This window comes from Serinus canaria, chromosome 1 (assembly GCF_022539315.1).
Source record: "Serinus canaria isolate serCan28SL12 chromosome 1, serCan2020, whole genome shotgun sequence".
In the NCBI taxonomy this organism is placed as follows: Eukaryota; Metazoa; Chordata; class Aves; order Passeriformes; family Fringillidae; genus Serinus; species Serinus canaria.
This window is the reverse complement of record NC_066313.1, coordinates 98,990,065-99,010,512: the sequence shown is the minus strand read 5'-3', so window position 1 is coordinate 99,010,512 and position 20,448 is coordinate 98,990,065. Positions and strand designations below refer to the sequence as shown.

At 40.4% G+C, this 20,448-nt stretch overlaps 2 protein-coding genes across 8 annotated transcripts in view; one reads left to right on the top strand and one right to left on the bottom strand.

The window, feature by feature from the left end:
* The window catches only part of PHKA2 (phosphorylase kinase regulatory subunit alpha 2), a 70,264-nt gene that overhangs the window by 46,547 nt on the left and 3,269 nt on the right, over window positions 1-20,448 (top strand). The window contains exon 33 of one of the 4 annotated variants that reach the window (XM_050971895.1): window positions 2,096-2,189. The exons of the other annotated variants lie outside the window; for them this stretch is intronic. Within the exon in view, the coding sequence (XP_050827852.1) occupies window positions 2,096-2,131 (36 nt within the window). The 3' untranslated portion in view covers window positions 2,132-2,189. Of the gene's footprint in view, window positions 1-2,095; window positions 2,190-20,448 lie in introns of those variants that run through there. 4 annotated transcript variants of the gene reach the window in all.
* The window catches only part of PPEF1 (protein phosphatase with EF-hand domain 1), a 38,312-nt gene continuing 18,291 nt past the window's right edge, over window positions 428-20,448 (bottom strand). For all 4 annotated transcript variants that reach the window (XM_030234448.2, XM_018913599.3, XM_018913598.3 and 1 more), the window contains exons 5-17: window positions 18,530-18,702; window positions 16,751-16,865; window positions 14,956-15,002; window positions 10,830-10,996; window positions 9,253-9,289; window positions 8,655-8,804; window positions 6,254-6,454; window positions 4,727-4,912; window positions 3,961-4,103; window positions 3,206-3,312; window positions 2,085-2,248; window positions 1,161-1,245; window positions 428-699 (exon numbers count right to left, since the gene is read on the bottom strand). In XM_030234448.2, coding sequence (XP_030090308.1) covers window positions 506-699; window positions 1,161-1,245; window positions 2,085-2,248; window positions 3,206-3,312; window positions 3,961-4,103; window positions 4,727-4,912; window positions 6,254-6,454; window positions 8,655-8,804; window positions 9,253-9,289; window positions 10,830-10,996; window positions 14,956-15,002; window positions 16,751-16,865; window positions 18,530-18,702 — 1,769 coding nt within the window. In that variant the 3' untranslated portion in view covers window positions 428-505. The remainder of the gene's footprint in view (window positions 700-1,160; window positions 1,246-2,084; window positions 2,249-3,205; window positions 3,313-3,960; window positions 4,104-4,726; window positions 4,913-6,253; window positions 6,455-8,654; window positions 8,805-9,252; window positions 9,290-10,829; window positions 10,997-14,955; window positions 15,003-16,750; window positions 16,866-18,529; window positions 18,703-20,448) is intronic.

Below are 20,448 nucleotides of genomic sequence, written 5' to 3'. Positions count from 1 at the left end.
TAATTCCTCTGCATCATGCAAAGAGCAAGATTAAATGCAGAACTATCCATTTTAACCAGATGCTTCCTCCCTGTTTTCCTCTCCTGCAATGGACACCCCACAGCCAGCCTCTCTCATGCCTGTTCCATCACCAGGGTGGGTCTGATATGTTCCTTGTGGTCATCAATGCTCTCAGCTGTTGCTAAGGGCTGCTGGCAGACACGTACCAAAGTCTCTCTCCCTACACAGCTGCAGGCATGACCTTGGCAATGTTCAGGAATTAGATTGATGGGGGAGATGCCACCAAGGGGAGGGGATGAATTGTAAGGTCCTGGCAGTGTGTGGCAATGACACAGTAATACTGTAAATGTGGGTTTTCATCTCCTCTATCCCATTATTAGCAGGTACAGATCATCCAGGAAGGGCTAAATAAAGGCTTGCACTGTGACCCTATTAAGCAGCCCTTTTTTATTACTAATGACAGCAAGCTGAGCTTCCAAGACAACCCACAAGAAGTTCTGCCTTTTCATGAGGTTGCCTTTTTCTCAAGTCTGTGAACAACATGAAAGGCCTCTAAAAATTCATTGAAGTCAATGTGGCCATCTTTGTTGTAGTCTATGCTGAGGACTAACTTGTCAATGGAGTCATCCTGTGTATCAATGCCCAGGTGAGAAGTGAACAGTCTCCATGTCTGGCTGAATTCCTCAACAGAAATCAAACCTAAAGGAGACAGACAAGAGGTTGCTTTTGGCAGTGTTATTTTCCCTTCCTGTATAAACACACACAAGCACTCTCCTTCACTGCAAGGAAGTTACCTGCCTACCATGCTGGGGTTAGTGCTTTCATTATTGAAGCACATTTTTACTTTAGGTAATGATTGAATGCTTTTGACAGTGGAATTGAGAAAGCAGTAAAGAGTAAGACTAGTGCAGAACGGAGAAAAACCCCCCAAAAGAGTGATGCCAGTACTGGAGCTGGGGTATGTGAGAATTGTTTCTTGTTAGGCTCTGTGTACTTATATGACTGCAGCCTGACTGCTTAAAGTAGTTCCCGATAAACTGAAGAAATGATATCACCTCTGGTTCCTCTATATTTAGAAGCCCTAAGGAGGAAACACAGTGGGGAAAAGATAACTGGTATAGGCTCCCTAGAACTGACACAGTGAAGATACCTGGACTTACCTGAGTGATCTTTGTCAATGATGTTAAAGATGATCTCCAGATCCTTTCTGTACCTGCACAGTGTTTCTGCCAAAGCTGGCTGAGCCTGGTTTTGAAATCACATACAAGAAGCTATTCAGACCTTGGTTTGAGTTAATTTAACCAACAGAATATCTGCTATGCAATTTCCATTTTCCCAGTTTGTCAAATGTAAAAAACCAAATCTTTATGCTTGAGTTCTTTGGAAAGACACTTCTGTGTCTTACCCTGAGGAATAATCAGATAAAACCCATCACTTTCAGATGGCAGGGCAAGGGGGAAAGGAGCCCTTCACACCTCCTACCTGCAGTAATTATTTGGGAAATAATCTTGGATAATCTAGGAAAGATGATGTAGACCATACATTCATACAAAGCACTCACTGCACAGATGTGAATGGATCCTGCTGTTTAGGAAAATCATGGTGATACCTCTGTTCTAAAGCAGTGTGCAGCATTTGGTAACAACTGGACTCTGTAGAAGTGACCTCAGATACCATAATAGACATCTAAAAGTCCATCTATAAATGTGACTTCCTCCCACAGGGGCCTGAACTGCCTCTGGAGCGTGTTTGAAAAGCTCATTTCAAAGAGTAAGGGTTGAGTGCTCTGGGCAGGATTTGTCACATCTCCTCAGCTCCGTTATCTAAACGCCCTCGAGAGCCAAGAGAAAGTAAGAAGCAGTTCTAGCATGTGATTCATCCAACCTATTTTAAGCATCTACCTTAGCAGGGAATGATGATTCGTACCCTAGCAGTGCTCATTTTCCTCCAGTGACTATAAAAGGAAGCTCAGCAACTAGTTCAGCTGTGGATGTCTACTTGTTGGGCCAAACAACTGCCTTGTGCTTCAATTTGCACCAAAAGTTGTTCCTCCAAGAATTGCAAGGAAGTGTTTTCCTCTTTACCTCTTTTGTAGGTTGACCCATTTTCAAATCATAAAAACAAGACATGAAGTCAACTTCTCCATCTGAGTTCATCTGTGCTAATTGAGACCGCAGCATCCTCCAGGGCAGTTCCAGCTGCAGGACAGACTCCATCGCTGCAGCCCAGTCGTTGACAGAAATCCTGCCTGCCAGAAGGGGTCAGGTCATGGTTAAAAGTACAGAACACAGCACACATCAGTCACCAGCACAAAGGGTTACAAAACAAAAGGATTTTCTCTTAACCCTGGGATAAAAACCCTCATAACAAAGGAGCAGTGGCGTTGGACTAGGCAGTTCCACAGCTCCCTTCCAGCCACAAAGTTGTGATGTTGTCATGATGTTCAGCATGTTTTAACACCTTTTGAGAAAGCCAGATTATGCCATGAAGAGTACTTCAGGTTTCAGCTGCAATTAGAGTGACATGTGGCTGAAAATTCAACAACACAGAAATATGTGAAACAGCTGTTCAGTGGCCAAAGAAACATCATGTTATTGAGTGCCCTTGTAAGGACACTGTCAAGTGAGAAGCCATCACAAGGAAAACTTGTATTTGTGGCAGAAATCAACTTCTTGCTTCTGCATAAAAGGTTCATCTATTAACTTAGCACTGACTTTTCTTCAGATGAGAGGTGAGTGTGTGTCTGCTACAGGCACAGGCAGGCTGTGTGTCTGCTGGAGGCAGAGGTAGCCTTGGCTACCTCCCAGACTAAGAAGGAAACCCATTCCACATCCCCCCACCTGAGACCCCAGTTCCCTGAGACCCCTGACCCATTCTGAAGACACTCCTACATGAAGGTGGTAGTGACCTTTGAGCTTCTGGATCTGGATTTGCCTGCCCAAACTCTCTACCCAACAGCAAACATAATTTCTTTATTTGCCTATGTCTTTCAGTTTTCTTTTTCCTCCTTCAAGCTTCATCCCCTCAAGCTGTTTGGGCTAAGCCCTTCCCAATGCCTATCCTCCTCTGCGGTCATGAAAAACAAGGTCACCCAGCTTCTGCTGCCCTCAGCCTGACACTGGCAGGCAGGCAGGACCCCTCTGCCTCCCACACACATGGAAGCTGTTTTCCTCATGGTGGCAACTGGACAGAGAGGAAATAGTACCTGTGCCATTGACGTCGTATTGTGCAAAAGCACTGATGAGTTCAGACCTGTGTGCATAAATCTTCTCTCGTAAGGACTTTAAGGCAGATGATTCAATTGTACCTACCCTAGGAGGAAAAAAAATCAGCAGATTATTAAAGGATTAAAATCCTCTTGTATGTTATGCTTTTCAACACTCATTATAAAATTTTTATATCCTCTAACATGCAGTATGTTTAGGGTCCAGTATGTTTAAGTAGGATCACCCAAAACACACAACATTCAGCAGGGGGAAACCCCAAACCAAACCAAACCAAACCAACAATGCTCCATAAGAATAAACTGAGTTTATGAGATAATTGAGTTTATGCAGGTAATTCTAAGCTGCTTTCCTTTAGTAATCTGACCACATTACTAGGCATGGTAAAGCTCTCATGATAAACTTATGAGACTCAAGACATAACAGGATTCGTCCAGATTAACACTGCAGCCTTTAACCAAAGCAGACAGGTGCAGGCCATTTATGAGTCCCTGACAATTGTCTGTTCTAACTGCTTACCTCACCTAATTACCTTTGGGTGTTTCTCAGGAAACCAAGTTAAGCAGCCAGAACATGTTTTGTCAACTGTATTAATTTTTAAATTGTAAAATAGAAAACCAGTGAGAATCAAGGAAAATGGATGCCAATTCAGTTCTTCAGTGAAGCTCTAGATTTGTGGCAGGTACACTCACTGTGAGGCGAGTCCCTGCTCACTGCATGCAACACAGAGCTTTACCTCTCACGGAGATTCTGCCTGCGCGTGAACTTGCTGACCTGGTACTGCACAAAGCGAGGGGTCAGCTCGGGATTCAGCTTGATGTAAGCACCCCGGTTACTGCCCTCTTCGTAATAGTTCGAGGCAGAGAATATGGTGATAACCTGACATGGGAAACAAAGAAACTGGATTGGCCAGAACAGCTCTTCTTGACACTTATTTCTGAAACTGATCTGAGAAGAAATTCCAGGTTACAAAATTATGTGCCTACATATAAAACTGTGTCATTCACCAAATTGCTCTTGCCTTTTGAGTCAGAGCTCTGGGCCTTTATTTTTGACCTGTCAGACTTCAGAGAACAGTGAGATATAACATGCAGTTTAAGAGAAACCTCTTTCTAAGAGAGACCTGATTTTCAGTATTCTTTTTGGTCTCCCAATGCAGCATGTTAGAAAGCAGGGCCAGAAGAGAAATCAGTAAATTAAAGGCTTCTAGAGCCTTAGAGCATGTCTTGAACTGTATTTACACACAACTCTTGTTGGGGATTTTGTTAGTGTCCATTTGTTTTCATGTAAGTAATAAACTGGTCTTCACTCCCTAAAGATGTAAAGAATTTTGTTACTCAGAACTCAATAATTTGTTGTAATATCTATCTAGGACAAAGTTCCCCCAAAGCCAGTTTAACAAAGTGACTGTCTTTTTTAAAAATAAATTTTGCAGAAAAATCTACTGTAGATGTTCCTGTGAAATTCACAGGAGAATTCTACTTTACATGGAAGCAACTTACCTTCCCATCATGACTGATCTCATAACCTTCTGGCTTAAATTCATGAGACCTGATGAGCATCTTCAGATTATATCTCTCAAACAGCTTGGCAGTGACATCAGGACCAAAGTAACAGCCTCCTCCTCGACACTTGTTTGGTGTACAGCCATTTTGACTTCTTGGATCACTCCACAGAATGTCAAGGATCTACAAATAGCAAACTCAAGCAAGTGAGGACTGATAGTAGGGGAAGACTAACAGGGTATGGCTATCTAAAGTTGTGGCCACAGCAAAAGCCCCACAGTACAGGGAGAAAACATATAGGTCTTGAGGTTTTTCCTTCCTTTCACAAGCATATTCTTTTGGGCTGGGACTTTTGTTCTACTTTTTAAGAAACATTATCTAGATTTTAGATAAACTTTTTTGTTTCAGAAGAAATATAATTTCAGCAATGTACCTCCTTTCACAGCTGAGGTTTTCAGACTTGGGCAGGTGCACCAGAAACATTACCTGGGCTAATTCAAAGAGAAGAAAAGCTGCCTTCTTCACATGTCAGTAGGAGAGGCAATTTCTATTTCCCAGAACAGACTGGACAACCACATTGGTCAGAGGTTTTACCTAAGCTTTACTCCCTACTCTAGGGAGTAGGGAGTACCTACTCTAAGCATGACAAGAGTTGCCTTTGGCTTTATTGTCTTCAGTTAGCTCATGTTTCAAACTGACATTTTACATATTAGCATTTTAGCAGGGTTCAGACATGAAGATGAATTATCATGGCTTAATTCTAGTCAGTAGCAAACATTATTCAAAATGTGTTTGTTTAAACTTTTCTCAAGGTTTGCACTAACACATACCACTTCATGTTTGTGAGCATGACTTAGTGGATGCTTGATTAGCTGGGGGAGTGTCAGATTTGGTGAGAAAGGGGAGCCTTGCTTGTGCTCATTATGTTAGTTTGTAGGTCAGATTGGTATCTTGGGAAATCAGATTTTCAGAAAAATTAAGCTTTCCATATTGTCACAATTTATTACATTACAGTATAACAAAAGCTCTATATTTGCTCTGATATTGAAGAGGAAATGAACAGCCAGAGGACAAAAACTTCCCACTTCTGAGTAATCTGCCTGTATGTCTCAGGAGCTGGGTGGCTTTTTTCAGCTGCCAAAAGCACAGCCAAAAAAAGGTGCTTTATCTCACCAACAATTGCAGTCTGACCTGTTTAAACCAACAGCCATTTATGTACCAGCAGATCCAACCACATGAGGGCAGGCAAACCCATTCCCTACTGAGCAGTTTCCTCCTCCTAACGGCTATGAAAAGAAAATACTGTGTGAATTGTACTAGTAAGGTATAAACCCCCAAGCTTTTATTACCAGGTCTACAAAAAGCATCCAGAAAAACTAATAGGTATCTAATATATTCCTTGGAATGACTGTTTTCCTGTTAAGAGGCAGTTGACTCAGACTCATGAGCACGCTGCTGGAACAGAACACCGGCTGAGTTTGTGCGGAACGGGTTTGGTATCAGCGTGTCTTTGGTTTCACCTACTTGTTTCCATTCCTTCAGGGCAGGGTCTGGAGGCAAATCTGAACCTGAAGGCTCAGTGAAGCCCGATGAAGAGATGTGTTGTGTCTTCCCTGCAACATGCTGGTTGGCAATGTGTTTACTGGGTTTGGTCGTGGGAATTCTCTTCTTCACTTGGTCCTGTCTGTTTCTCACTGACTTTGGTGGCCGCATCAAAGATTTCAACTTAAGAAAAAAAGTTACGATCACAAGTTTGTACAAAGATGTTGGCCGAAAGGCACATTAATTCATGTTTCCTGTACTCAGAACTCCTTGAGAGTTCAACTATTGTGAACTCCCAAACTGTCCTGATTTCACAGGTTTGGGAGAAGCTGCAGGTATTTGGCAGAAATACCGTGCAGAAATTTTGCTTTAGACCTATCAGTAACCAGGCTTTTCAGAGCTGCTTTCATATTGTTATCCAGACACACACACTCCCTCCAAACACAGTGAATCTTAATGTCTCACTATACAGCAAGTGGGGCCTGGGCTCAGGGAAGACACTTCAGTGCACAGCGTCCCTGGAAACAAAATATATATTCGTATTGAATGGAAGGTGAAACTCCATTCACTTCTGCTCTGACACAGTATCATGCTGCCAGATTAATTTGGCTAAATGAAATTAAGTACCAGGAAGACAGCAACAAAACTGATGGAACATTACACCAGGCCTTATACTGTTAAATCTAACTCCTCAAACATGCATGGGTGTTTGCTTTTCTGGAGTGGTGCACTATGGTTCCACAAATGATCGTTAGCATGGTTTCTCTCCAGGGAATGTCTTCTCATTTGAAATTCTCTCATAGTAGCTTATTTCTAGAACAAAGCCAAAATAAACCCTAAAACCAAACCAACCAACCCACCCAAAAAACCCAAAGCAAAACACAAAATCCCAAACCAAGAAAACCCACCCACCTACCAATAAAACATATACAGCTGGCAGATCCCTGGATTTTACTCTTTAACAAAGAAAAGCACTCATTCATAACAAATGCACAACACAGGGTTATTCACCAGCGCACTGACCAGTATGTGACACCTGTCAGCTGTACCAATTAAAATACATCACTTGGCCTTGAGTGACACTGCCCTGGGTCGTGGCCCACACATGTCTCATTAGCAATGCTCTCCTGTGGCAGCTACTTTGACCTGTTAATTCTGCATTTCACAGATACTGCATTTCACAGAAACATGCAGAGCTGAGCCCTGGTGAAAGCATGGGCAGAACTCAGCTCATGGTTAGGATGACTCTATCTGTAGTTAGGCACCCGGTTTTAGTGCACAGTGGTGCAGCCAATGGAGATTAGACTCCAGTGATCAGAAGTATTCATGCCTTTTTCCATTTCTTTAAAAAAGAGACACAACTGACTGCCCTGCAAAGCATTTATTGCTGCTTTAGAAAATATGAGGATGATAAAAATAGCTCTAGATTCCACAAACATTAATGACAGCGTACACTAAGTTGCTCAAACATTGGTCTCCTATGCCATCTGAGATGCTCCACTATGGCTGTGAATTGGTGTGAGGAGGGCAGACACAAATCTGGCCTGACTGGGGGAGGGGACCTACAGAGAAGACTTTCTTCAGAGGCAGGCAAAGGCTAGAGGGGACATCCCTACCCAATGGGGCACTTCCTTGACCAGCACTGGAGACATGTGCCTAAGTAATGATTTCCACCAGATCTCCTGGATCTCTATTGACTATAAGGAGTCTCAGCACCCTGATCACAAGCAGGTATCTTGATTTAGTTGTTCAAATCGAGACCAAATCCCCCACCATTTTCCGCTGATTTGAAAGGCCTGTGTTTGCTCATCATTTCAGAAAAAAACATGAACATTTTTGTCTTCTAAATCCCTGAAAAGCAGTGGATTCTGTTTTATCAAGGCCAGTTCTTGAATTTTGATCGTTCTGGAAAGGCTCTCCCACATGTACAACGTTCAGCTGCTGCCAAGGGAGCACCTCACAGGTGGAGAACTTCCCCCACACAACAGATGGCAGAAGCACAGCCCCAGGAAAAAAGGCAGTGCTGGAAATATGTGGCTAAATTGATTTCTAAAGTGTTTAAAGGAAATGCCCAAGAATCAAGTAGTTTTCATACTTTCTGCTAATGTGCCATCACTGCAGGAGGAGGCATCTAAAGTGGCTTTAGCTATTTTAAGGTCAAAAGACCCATGTTATGTGGAGAGCCAGACAACAGGCTCTCAACACCTACTGCAACCTGCCTTCCTAAGCCCTGATTTTGAAGAAAAATTGGACTATTATTTTTCTTACATGCCTTATGCTGCTGCCATTTCCTTTGCTAATGCAAATGACCTGATCCTAGCATTTATACCACAAAATTTTTAAAAGAAAACAAAATTACCCACACATGAATATGATGTCTTACCTTATTTCTCTCAAGTGCATTCAGGAAATCCAAATCTGTGGTGTCTGAAATCCCCCCATGTAGGATAAGAACTTTGCTATCAATTATAGTGGCAAGGGGAAGCCAGCTAAAAACATCTCGCAGAAGACACAAAATCTGTTTCCAATGGTCCTGTAAAATATACTCTTACATTAGATCCTATTTCTGGCAGATTCTGTGGCTTCTAAGTTCAAGATTTTGTTGAAGTGTCTGCTACAGTTTCTATGAACAGTTTTGTTCAGGCGATATCCTGGACTGCAATCCTGACAAACATGTTTCAGCATTTACTTCAGGGCCATTTGATTGTCTCTGTAGTGTTTAGTTTTTACTTTTGTATTCACCTCTTTTTTGTGTTGTTGATTGTTCTTATGGATGTTACTTATTTCATCCCATAGACCTCTGGGTATAACAGACTAGCACTTAAAATTGTTTTGTCAGTTACTCCACTGATTGGCCAAAAATAATTTAACTTACATCACTAAAGTAAATAAACTGGTTTGACTTTTTCTGGTTTACACAGGTTTCATTTTACATGTACAAGATTACAAAAAAATTATAGGGGAAGGAGGAGGAATCTTACCTTGTACTTCTTTGAAACTTCTTTTGTGAATCCATATCTGAAAACAGGACAGTATCATGAACTGGTTTTCACTATGCCCCTTCGGTATGGTTTCCTGTGCTATGGTGTTTTCCTGGAGTTTTCTAGCCCCCTTTCTCATCTGCCATTCCATCTCAGCTCAGCTGAAATTTGCTTTCCTCCACTCTGTCTTGAGATTGAGTTAAACTTGTTTCTTGTGCATAACAGAGGTTGGGAACAGAATTCAGCCTAGTGATTATTAAGAGGCCTTTTTGCCAGCTCTACCTTTTAGATACCAAAGAGAAATTCCAAAGGAACTGATGATGGGCAAAAACTCCCACAAAACCTTCAGAGAGCTTTTGTCTTAAATATCATATAATCATAGAATCATATCATAGAATGGTTTGAGTTGGAAGGGGCCTTAAAAATCATCTCATTCCAACCCCCTGCCATGGGCAGGGGACACCTTCCACTAGATCAGATTGCTCAGAGCTTCATACAACTGTCTTTCCCCCCACAAGGGACAAGGGCTTTGATTCCTAATTCTTTTAACACCAAGATATCCTTCATCAAGGGGCATTTTCACAACACTTAGCTTTCAAATTTACCAATGTGCAGCTCTGCTGATCAAAGGGCACAGCAAAGAGTGATAGACAGGAACACATCTGTGCACTCCATACAGACTTAGTTAATATTTTCTGCTATTTTGGGGAGGAATTTTCTGACCTTTTAGATTAAGTAACTGATCTTGATCTATGTTTGTTGGGGCTTTTTGGGTGCTTTCAATTAAGTGCTGAAAAATTAACTATCATGTGAAACTGATTCTGTTTTGTGGATCATTAGTAGGACTTGTCTATGGGCCTCTGACCCAGGTGCTAACACAGGGGCCTGTGTTAAAACAGCAATACATCCTGTGTGCCACAACAAATGGTCCAAGGGCTACAGCAGGTTACTCACCAGTCAGTCGCCCAAAGGCTTTCTGGGGCAGTTTAGAATTGTAGGGAGTAGGACTGAGGAGTTCTCACATTTCTGAGATGCTTTTAGTCTCCAAGTCACACTTTGACTACAGCCAGAGCCACTGGCTGTGCCCACTCCCTTGGCTGCACTGCACAGCTGAGTGCAAATGTCTGTGTTAGGAAACAGGGTGTCAGCTTTCCTGCACTGACACCTCCAACTGATGAAGCTGAGTAGAGGGTAGGATATTTACCTGCCCTTTGTGTTAAAGAAGTGAAATCTTAGTTTAAAGTAACTAAAATATCAGATTTCACTAAATATGTACTTTAACTAAAACATCATCCTTCCATCTGTCCTTCCCCAGTTTTGATTCTCTGGAAGCTGCACTAAGCCCTCTGACTTCAATGGATTGTGATCAGCTCAGACAGGACATAATTGCCATTCAAATGTCTGTGTTTAGTGAGGATGTTCCTTCCCCACACACGCTGAAAAGGCAAAGCTCCACCTGACTACTTAATAAAGCATTACTTCTGTTTTAGGGTGTCACAGTGCCTAAAGTAGCATTCAAAAGCTCAAGTATTTCTAGTGATAGCCCAGATATTGCCTGCCCCACCCCCAAAATCTACCTCAGGTTCATGATGTAGTCTTCATGGTTTCCTCTATTCAAGTGTAAATCATTGGGATAGATAAGAAGAAATGCAAATAGGATTATAAGTATTTCCATAGAATTTTTTCCTCTGTCGACAAAATCACCATTAAAGACATAGCGGTTTTGTTCTGAAGGCAGACCATTCTGCAGAAAGAAAAAAAAGGGCATTTAGAGAGGCTGCTATGCTACTGTAATAAGAAAATAGCATTTAAATGAGATCCCATTGCTAGAAATTCTGAAAAAAATCCTGCATAATACAGAGATCTAAAAAGCAGCATTTCTTTATTTCCACTGTTAAGAATAAAAACCTTCATATCAGACAACCTGAGCCATTAGTGAAGAGAGGACCTCCCTGGCTGTTCTTACAATGCCATATCTAATCCTTTCCTCTACCTATTAAATTAAATTGAAAGGGACCAGAAGGAACATCAGTCTTGTAGTAAAATATATGTTTTTGTTAATGCAGCTGTTGCCAGGAAATTACGCACTTGCAAACAGAAGGGAGTCATTCAGTTTGAATGGAAGATCAGAAATACATGAAAAATTATCTTTACAATTATATTTACATTGTTTGCAGTATATGCTTCCAAAACTCCTGAGAAGGACTATAGTCCAGAGGATATAAAATTTCAAGACAGAACTTCAAGACTTGAAGAGTTTGATTTCAGTTGCTTTAATCCTGAAAGCACTGCTTGAATTTTAGTCATGAGAGCCAAGATATACTTGAAAGCTCACAAACCTGAGAGGTTGTATATACAGGTATTTCTTACCTTACTTTTTTCCTGAAGATACAGAGAAATGCTTTATTATAAATGGTGACTTGGTAAAAACAAGCATTTTGAACTGATGGTTTGTTTGATTAGATTAATTACCAAGACGTCAATGGGTGCCATCAGCTTACAGAAAATATAGCACCACCTATATAGCTTCATCATTTCCAGTCATGACTACCAGAAATAGTATTTCAGCTTTGACTAGCCAGAAGAGGGAAGCCTCTGTTTTCTCAATTGACATGCACAAGAAATATCAATAGAACATCTATAAAATTACATTATAACTGTGGAAGCCACTCTTAAAAGTTCTGACAGCATTGCAAGACATCCTGCTTCTTGAATGTATCTATGGTATCAGTGTCAAGCCTTTTTTGTGTTCCTATGGCATTACTGGTATTCTGCCTTAGTGGGGTCATTGCAGGATTTGTAATGTGGTCAGGGACTCGATGTAATGTGTAATTTGAATCCTTATGAGAATATAGTTTTTTGTCCCTATCAGTGTTCTGTGTTTTCATGTTAGGTTGCAGTAGTGAACCCTGGTCTCTCCATCGTGGCTGCTGTAAATTGAGCTTCCTTGGATTTTGCTATAGCCTGTCCTGAGCCTTTTCCAAGTTAACTTAGAAGGAGCCTGTGCTTGCTCTGTGCTCACAGGCATGGCAATGTATGAGGCTCTTCTAATGCAGTGGGTTGAAGTGATTTTGAAAAGGAGAGGATGGATTTCAGGAGTGGAACAGACAACAGAAACTCCGCAGCAGTTTCTAGAAGGATAGATAATAATAAGTAAACAAAAGCTTTGCCTTAAAACCAATAGGCATGTGAATCCACCAGCAGATTGTGAGTATACACACAACCACTCTAACTGCAGTTCTTGTGGAAAGGCACATCTACTGGAGCACTCTTCAGACACTATCACCCTTTTTTTTGGAAAAAGTTACATACAATTTGAGTTTTAAACAAGTTTGGACTTCCAACTTCAATGTGACATTTTAGTTTTGTTCCACACTCATTCATTTTCCTTTTCTGTGGTTTCAACCAACAGTGAGAGCAAAACTAAAGGCTTAAAGGCTGTTGCAGACTCTGACATGTCAGAGAGGCAAACAAGGCCCTCTAATGATTAGCAGCTTGCTGCTGGGCATCATTACTGTATCTCCTGGGTTAGTGATTAATTAACTTCTGTTTGTTGTTGGCATTTTCTGCTGCTTCAGGCTATTTCTATCTATAGCATCCCTTTAACAATCCAACTTAGCAATACATAATTTAAAATTCAAGTGTTTCAAGGAATATCAGGAAACGCTGTAATTTAATAAAGATTAATGCAGGGTCTGAATGAACCTTGCAAACTGGTTATTGAGGAAAAAAGAGTAAGTGTCTTAGCTTCAGCCAAACCAGGTGTAAGGATTATATGCACCATCTGCAGCATTGTATCAATATGCTGTAGATTGCCAGCACTGTGTGTTTGCTGGGGGTGGTCTGTGGAAGTGACAAGCCTGGTCTGCATGCAGGCCTCCAGAATGCATTTCAGCTCTGCACAGCCCTGTGCAGATCGAGATCACTCCCATGGCACTGTTTAGGATTGCACCCTCTTGTTTAAGGTAGTTTGTACCAACTTGGAGGATGAAGTTCCTTCCAGCTGAAACAGAGTTTAGAAAGGAGAAAAAAAATGGATGCCAGAAGCCAACTGGGTTCACTGCTCATCTGAGTAAACTGCTCAGAGGGGACAGAAAATAGTGTGATTTAATTTGCTTCTAAAGAACTTATCAGCTCTATCATGTACTCTCTATATTCTCCACTACTTTGAAATGACAAAACATTTGTCCATTTTATTTGGTTTGATGGAAGGGACTCCCCTATAAATTTAACACAGAATAACTGGGTGTTATCTGTAGTCTGAAGACAGTGAGAGTTTTGGCTCTGAATTTACTGAAGTCAGGATGAGAGTTGCTTGTTTTTTTTCTCTTTATAGCATCCATTAGAGGGAGGGAAAGAATCAGATCTGATTACTCCAAAAAAATAAAATGCAGACTGACTGCAGTTGTCAATATAATTATATCTGAGCATTTATATCCAAAATAGTTATATTTCCCATTCCAGGTTCTGTGTATGAAACCAATATTCATCATACTTACTCCAGTTTTAAAAAGAGAGCTTAACAACCAAAAGACTGCAAGCTAAGGACCAGCTAGAGAAGGTTGATTAGTAAGAAAAGCAGGACTCTGTAGAAAGATCTGATTCTATTTTAACTATACTTCAACAGACTTCAGGTGTGCACTTGGGCAAAACAACCACATTTACGTTAACAAGTCTCAGATGAAGTGTAACAAAGCTGGAATCAGGGGGAGAATGACATCATTTAAACACCTGGTTTAGCTCACTCCAGTCTCCATTCAGTGCAGATGAATGTGTGTAAGGATCTGACACAAATCTTTCCCCCCTGCCCCAGAAAGCTCAAATCAAAGGGAGTACCTGCTCAATCAAAGGTGGTGATTCATCCTGAAGATTAATGTGAAACTAAATATACAACATTTCCTGCATCATCAGTTAAACATACAATCGTGGAAAAGCTAGCCTGGAGCTTAATTTGTTTTACACATCAGTAAAATACAGCTATGCATTTTTAGCATGATAAAAAAGGATATGTAAAGGGTGCACAAAGCATTTCTATTTTGTGCAGACCATGTGATTGCTTCCAAGGCTTAAAAAACCTTTTAAACACCACTTTTTCTTGTTTCCTGATAAAAACAAAAACACCCCCTCCCAAAAAAACCCCAACAACAATAAAATACCCGACAAACCCAAAAAACAAAACCAAAACAGAAAAATACCCAACCAAACAACAAAAACCCCCAAACCAGCCCAAAAGCAAACCAAAAAACCTGCAGGTATCAGTGGAAAGCCTAAATGAAAGCTTCTGCATTTTTTCTTGAATGTTAAAATTATCCAGGTGTAGTGTTACATCAGGAACTCGGCTCCTGATTTTAGCAGACTTCAGTCAATATGGAATTTAAAACAGTGACAGAACTTTGGAGACTTTGCAAAGAGTCCTCTTATGTTTTGGCTTATGCTGCAGTTCAGCATTCAGGAAAATAATAATCTCCTCAATCTCCTTCACAGTGAGATGGAGGATACGAAGAAGGAAAAGCTCCGACAAAGACACTAAATTGTCCCAGGATTTGTGTGTGTGGTGTATGGACACCACATGAGCAGTTCTAATGAGCACATGACACCACATGAGCAGTTCTATTTATATGTGACAAATCTGTCACATATAAATATCTGTTCTTAATAACAAGTCATAAAGTGAAAATGCTACATCTCAGGGTACCTACTTACTTTATAGAATATCAGCAAAAGATCATCCAGGTTACCATGCAAATCTCCTAAAAGAAACAAAAACATTTTTTAAAAAAATTTTCTCACAGAGAAGGAAGAAAATGGAATTATAAAACTGGAATTAGTTGGATCTATACCTTTGTATACTGCACAACAGAACATGTTTCAGGGACAGGTTTTGATTACTACCAGCAGGAAGTGATGAAGTCCATCTGTCCATGCCTGTGTGCCCCAATGCTAAGGCTACAGGAATGACGGATTGGGTCCTTTTCGAGAGGTTTGTTTGGAAAAGGCAGGAGGATTTCACCCCAACACAAAGCATCACTGTAGCACAAATCCCCTGTGCATCTGACTGCATTTCAGGCTCACAGAGCCAACCTTCTCATGTCTGTGACTCACCACCACAAAGCTGCAGAACAATTTCAAAACCTATCTTGTGATAATATGCTTTTACCACCAATAATTAGGAAAAGAGAAGTGACATTTTTATGTGTATATATTTTCTGTGCTTTTGATTAATTATGAGCCTGCTGAATTTGTTCTAAGGCATCTTTCAAGATATGATAGATATTTATCACATATGTGGATGCAAACATTTCAGGTATATATTTAATCTGCATTATTATTTTGAAATTATAAGAAAAGGAGAGTGATACCTTAAGGAATCAACATTTTTGACTGATTATGTTAAAAAATTGGTTATCTGTCTTCTGCAGAGGCTCCTTCTGGTGACAAAAGCTTTTAGTTTCAGTACAGGAGAGGGATCCCTTTTGATGCTGCTTACATAGCGCAAATGCAATACAAACATGAAGAGGAATGTTTATTTAGGGAGAACATGTGTTGTGAACAAGCATGAAACTGTGTTTCCTTGGTTTGGAAAGGGGTCTTGTTGGCTTGGTTAATAAATTATTGTTTACACAAAACCTCATTTAAACAAACCCTTTCCTGACAATCAAAGTAGGTCCATAACCACATCTTGAAAATAGTATTTATTTTGCATGTCTCACAGTACCTCCCTTATACCACTTTACTGTTACACACTGCACACACTGATAGATGTCAAGAGTTATGTCACTATTATTGTTCTGTTTTCCAGCTACTGCATTCTGTATCAAGCCAGGATACTGCATCCCATTATCCATAATTTACAAAAGTGTAACGAAATAGATGGGCAAAGAGCTCTTAGTTCCTTACTACTGTGTGACACATCATTCTGAGAGACTAAATTGTTGGTTGTATAAAGACTTATTCATCCTCTTGGGTCTCCTTAGAAATGAAGGGTCATTATCATTTCAATTTATTCTAGATAGCCATGCTGTCAATGAAAGGTCTTTTTTGCCACCCATATTAAACCCTCATTAAAATCATTACTGGGCAAATTATTATTAAAATCATTACTGAGTAAGGTTTTCTTCTCAGTGAGAGGAGAAAGGTGAGATTTATAGCCAGTGATCAAAATACTTGGTGGCATTTTAGAGGTGGAAGTGCAGGAGTATTTAAGCTGCACTGCAGTGTTAGCTCAATTAATACTGACTCATTCAGAAATGTTAAACAAGAACAGGAAAGAGGAGGTGAGGGAATTTCCTAAAATATACTTTATGACTCAGGAACTTTATTTTTTTGTTTGTTTGCTCCAATTTAGGCATTTGTGGGGGAAAGTAAATAAAAAGAAATAATTTTTTAGGGCATTGCGAACTTTTTTCTAATGGCAAAATTTGGAAATGTCAGTATCATTCTCTAACCACTTAGAATATCAACCCATAGCCCAAAGCAGTTTTCTTCTCTGGCACCTTACCACAGACAGTTATCTCCTTGGAGTAGGAAGTTGAAAGATGGGTGATATTTGGCATCTCCTTGAGAACCCTCCTAGTTTCACTTAGCAGCTGCAGTACATAGCGGGCATGAAGCAGCTGTGAGAAGAAAATGCAGGTAGAAAAGGAAGGCTTATTTGAATTAGCAATAGGTCTGTCTGCTTTATTAATAACAGACATGAACTGCCAAGGTTATTTACCTTGGCAGTTCATGAGTACAGGCTGTACTCATGGCCTGGTGCTGGAAATTAGGTGTGTTCATAGCTTTGCATTTGCTTCCTGGTGAGGGGATATGGAGCCCTTACTGAACTTGTTTTATAGATTTTCCCACTTTATTTATACTATACTGTTTCTATTCTTCCTGTTTTTCAGAAGAGATAAGACTAACAGAGCACTCAAAATCACTGCATAAGGCCATCTGTTTAAAGTAACAGGGGAAAAATAAAAAGGATGTCATTCTAGGTGTGAGTAAAAAACAAACAAACAAAAAATCTCACAACCTCCAAAACACAAGCCAACAAAAAAACCCCAAATGCCATAAATGATATTTCAGCAAATTGCAAAAACAATGACAAGAAAACTCCAGTAAGGGCTGTCTTGGCACTAGTTATCTTAATGTTCACAGTGAAGAAGTTATAGCAGAGCATTACTGAAGCTTCTGGTCTTCTCTCTTGATGTTTTTAATGAAAATTTTGTTGGTTGGTGATTTTTAAAGCTTTTAATATCAACAGAGATCTGAGGAATTTTAGTAAAGGAGACAGATGAGCTACAGAACGACTTTTCAAGATTCATGTCTTCAAGCAATCAAAAAGGCCAATTACATATGACCATTTCCTTAATAAAATGCCAGCCACAGTAAGAGAAGGTGAAGTCTGGGTTGGCTCATTTATCATGTGCTTTATATTTGATACTTTTACAATCAGCCTCCAAAGAAAATTAGTAGAGAAAAATATTCTTATTTAGTAAATTAAAAAGCATGATAGACCCTTGCCCCTTTTATACAGCATATTGTTAAGCACAAATAATTACAAGTTCAAAGAAAGCTGTCCTGTTTAATGCCTCCCTGTTCCACCTTCATCTTGTGGGCAAAAAAAAGGGCTTGCTCAGGAATATAGAGAATGAGGAACAGCTTCCTCAGTGCCTTGTAAGCTGCAGCCTGAGCTCCAGAGATTTGTGCTGTCACTCTGTTCTGCTACATTAGCAATGCTTTATAGTCACTCCACTGTTATGGTGGAGTCTTGCACCCCACAATGAGGTGATTAACCCTCACACCTCAATTCCTCTAAAAGAATGAGGTGGGAGACAAAAGACAGAGAACCAAACAGTGAACACTTTTAACCCATAAAAAGATGATAACTACTTTCTATATTAGCTTAGGACACTTTCCTCAGCCCTTCATTCTCACTGAGAACCCCTGCCTTGCAGCTGCTGAGGGCTCCTATTTAATTTCACTAGTCCCTGCCTCCTCCCCAGGGCCAGGCCTGGTGGTCATACAGCAAAGTAGTGAATCAAATGTGGGAACTTGTCTGTCTGAGAACTGTCTGCTTTTGATTTTATTGTGTTAGCTTACAGCCAGATCAATTTCCCAAGACAGCTTACCATGCACATTTATGAACACACTGGGCTAGCAGGAAAAAGTAATTAGATGCAAAAGAAGGGTGATATATCTCTTTGGGCACCAGATTAGCTTTTTGCATTGTGGAACTAAAACTTGACAGATGTAAAGTAAGTTAAAAAAAGAAAACAAGCTAGTTGCAAATTACCTGTTCATTCCTGAAAGCATGAAGGAGAGCATTGGCATCTTCAACAGTAAGGGGGAATGAGAGTCGTGGTCCATAATAGGAGTCTGGAACATCAATCTTCTTTTCAAATTCTTTTAAACATAAATCTTCATCCACCACCTGAGGAGCACTAGGGCTGGTGAAAATTTGAGAAACTGGGACAAGATAGAAGGAAGACAAAAATGTAGAAACTCCACCAGTCCCCCACAGAGCTGTAACAGCATGGCCAGAACTGGTTGAATGTAACTGCTTTAACTGCTGCAGTATTACAGTGGCTGACTCCTGACTCCTATAATGGAAAAGCTCCAGGTCTCCCCATATTGTTTCAGAATATTAAAACCAACCAACCAATCAACCACAACAAGGGAAAAAAGACCAAACAAAAGTTAAAAACAGGCAAAAACTCTTTTCCAACTGCTAGTAACTGTGGTCAGGGTGCAAAACATTTTGCACTGAAGTTGTGGAGCAGTCTGCTCACAGGTAATGAGAACCATCACCTGTACAAAGTTCCTTCTCCTTCCTCCTGATGCAAGGAAATACAAAAATAATGGCTGATCATTTAATGACCATCATCTTTTTAAAGTTCAATATTACACTTTTAATACAGGTTATGAAGATTCCCCTCTATTGATTTTATTTTCTACTTAAAATTTTTAGGCTAAATACCAGCAGGTCACAGTAATTATTTAAAAAGTCATCAATAAAATTATATTTATTCACAGCAGATTGCAAATCACTCCTTTCTGGTAAGCTAGGAAACAATGCCAGCTTTTGGTTGGTTGCCATAAAACTATTGGATGAAACAAAGTAAACAAAAACAGAGTGATGAAAGTAGAGCATAGCTTCTAATTTTCCTGGAACATGAAGGAAGCAGGAAGGCTGCTAATTGCTTCAATCCAATATTTTTCTTGACATGAGCTTGAAACATAAGTGACTGATCAGCCGATTTCAGAGCTTTTTCCTTGCAGATTGTCTTGGTCATATATTATTCTAAAAGAGAGACCCAGTCCCTAAGTGAAAGTGTTCTAGAAGATGCTGTTGCAGAGTTGCTCTTGTGAGATGATTGTTGTAAACACTTTTTGCTGGGCTACAGTTAAGTTTTCTTCAGTAACCCTGATTTCCTGCTACGGCAAATAAAAATGTATTATTTAAAGCTGTGTAGCTGTATTATTTATTACTGATTTACAGCTGACCTGTAGCTGTGACTCAAAACTCACAGTAGCCATAGCCAGGATGTGGCCTCATAAATTATGAGATTCATAAAGGCCAACTCGTCTTGCAACTGGATAAAATTAATATTAAAGACATAAATAGATAAAAATGTAATCTGGATTTTAAAAAGTCCTCTTTTACTATCAGCCCTTCAGCTGTGAGGTGATTCAGTGCTAGTGCAATGTTATACTCAGCCATTTAAATGGCTTAAGGCAACAAGTAACAGCAAGGTGCTCAGGGTTCACCATTTTCACCAAGTGCAGTTAGATTTGCAGTCCTCTACCACAGTTACAGCTTTGTCTGGCTGGACACCAGAATGTCACCATTGACTGAAATTGCTGATTCTCACAATCAGCAATTTCAGCTGATTGTGAGAATCAGTGATCAGCCGAGCATGTTTGCACAAATTCTTGCTTCAGCTCTAGCAGCAGGCTAGACAGTATCTCCCTCTTCACCCCACTTCCCAAGAAGTGGGGACTACAGAACTCCTCAGACCACCCAAATGTCTCATGTCTTGCCTGTTCTAACCAGCTGTCCTCATCTGACTTGGCTCCTTCAGAGTCAGTGATCTTCTCAACATTTCAAGCCAGGCAGACACCCGCCAATGCGTGCTCCTACTCTTGCCTTCCCTTCCAGCACAGTAGGCCGGCCGGCCGGCCGGCCATCCATCCATCCATCCATCCATCCAT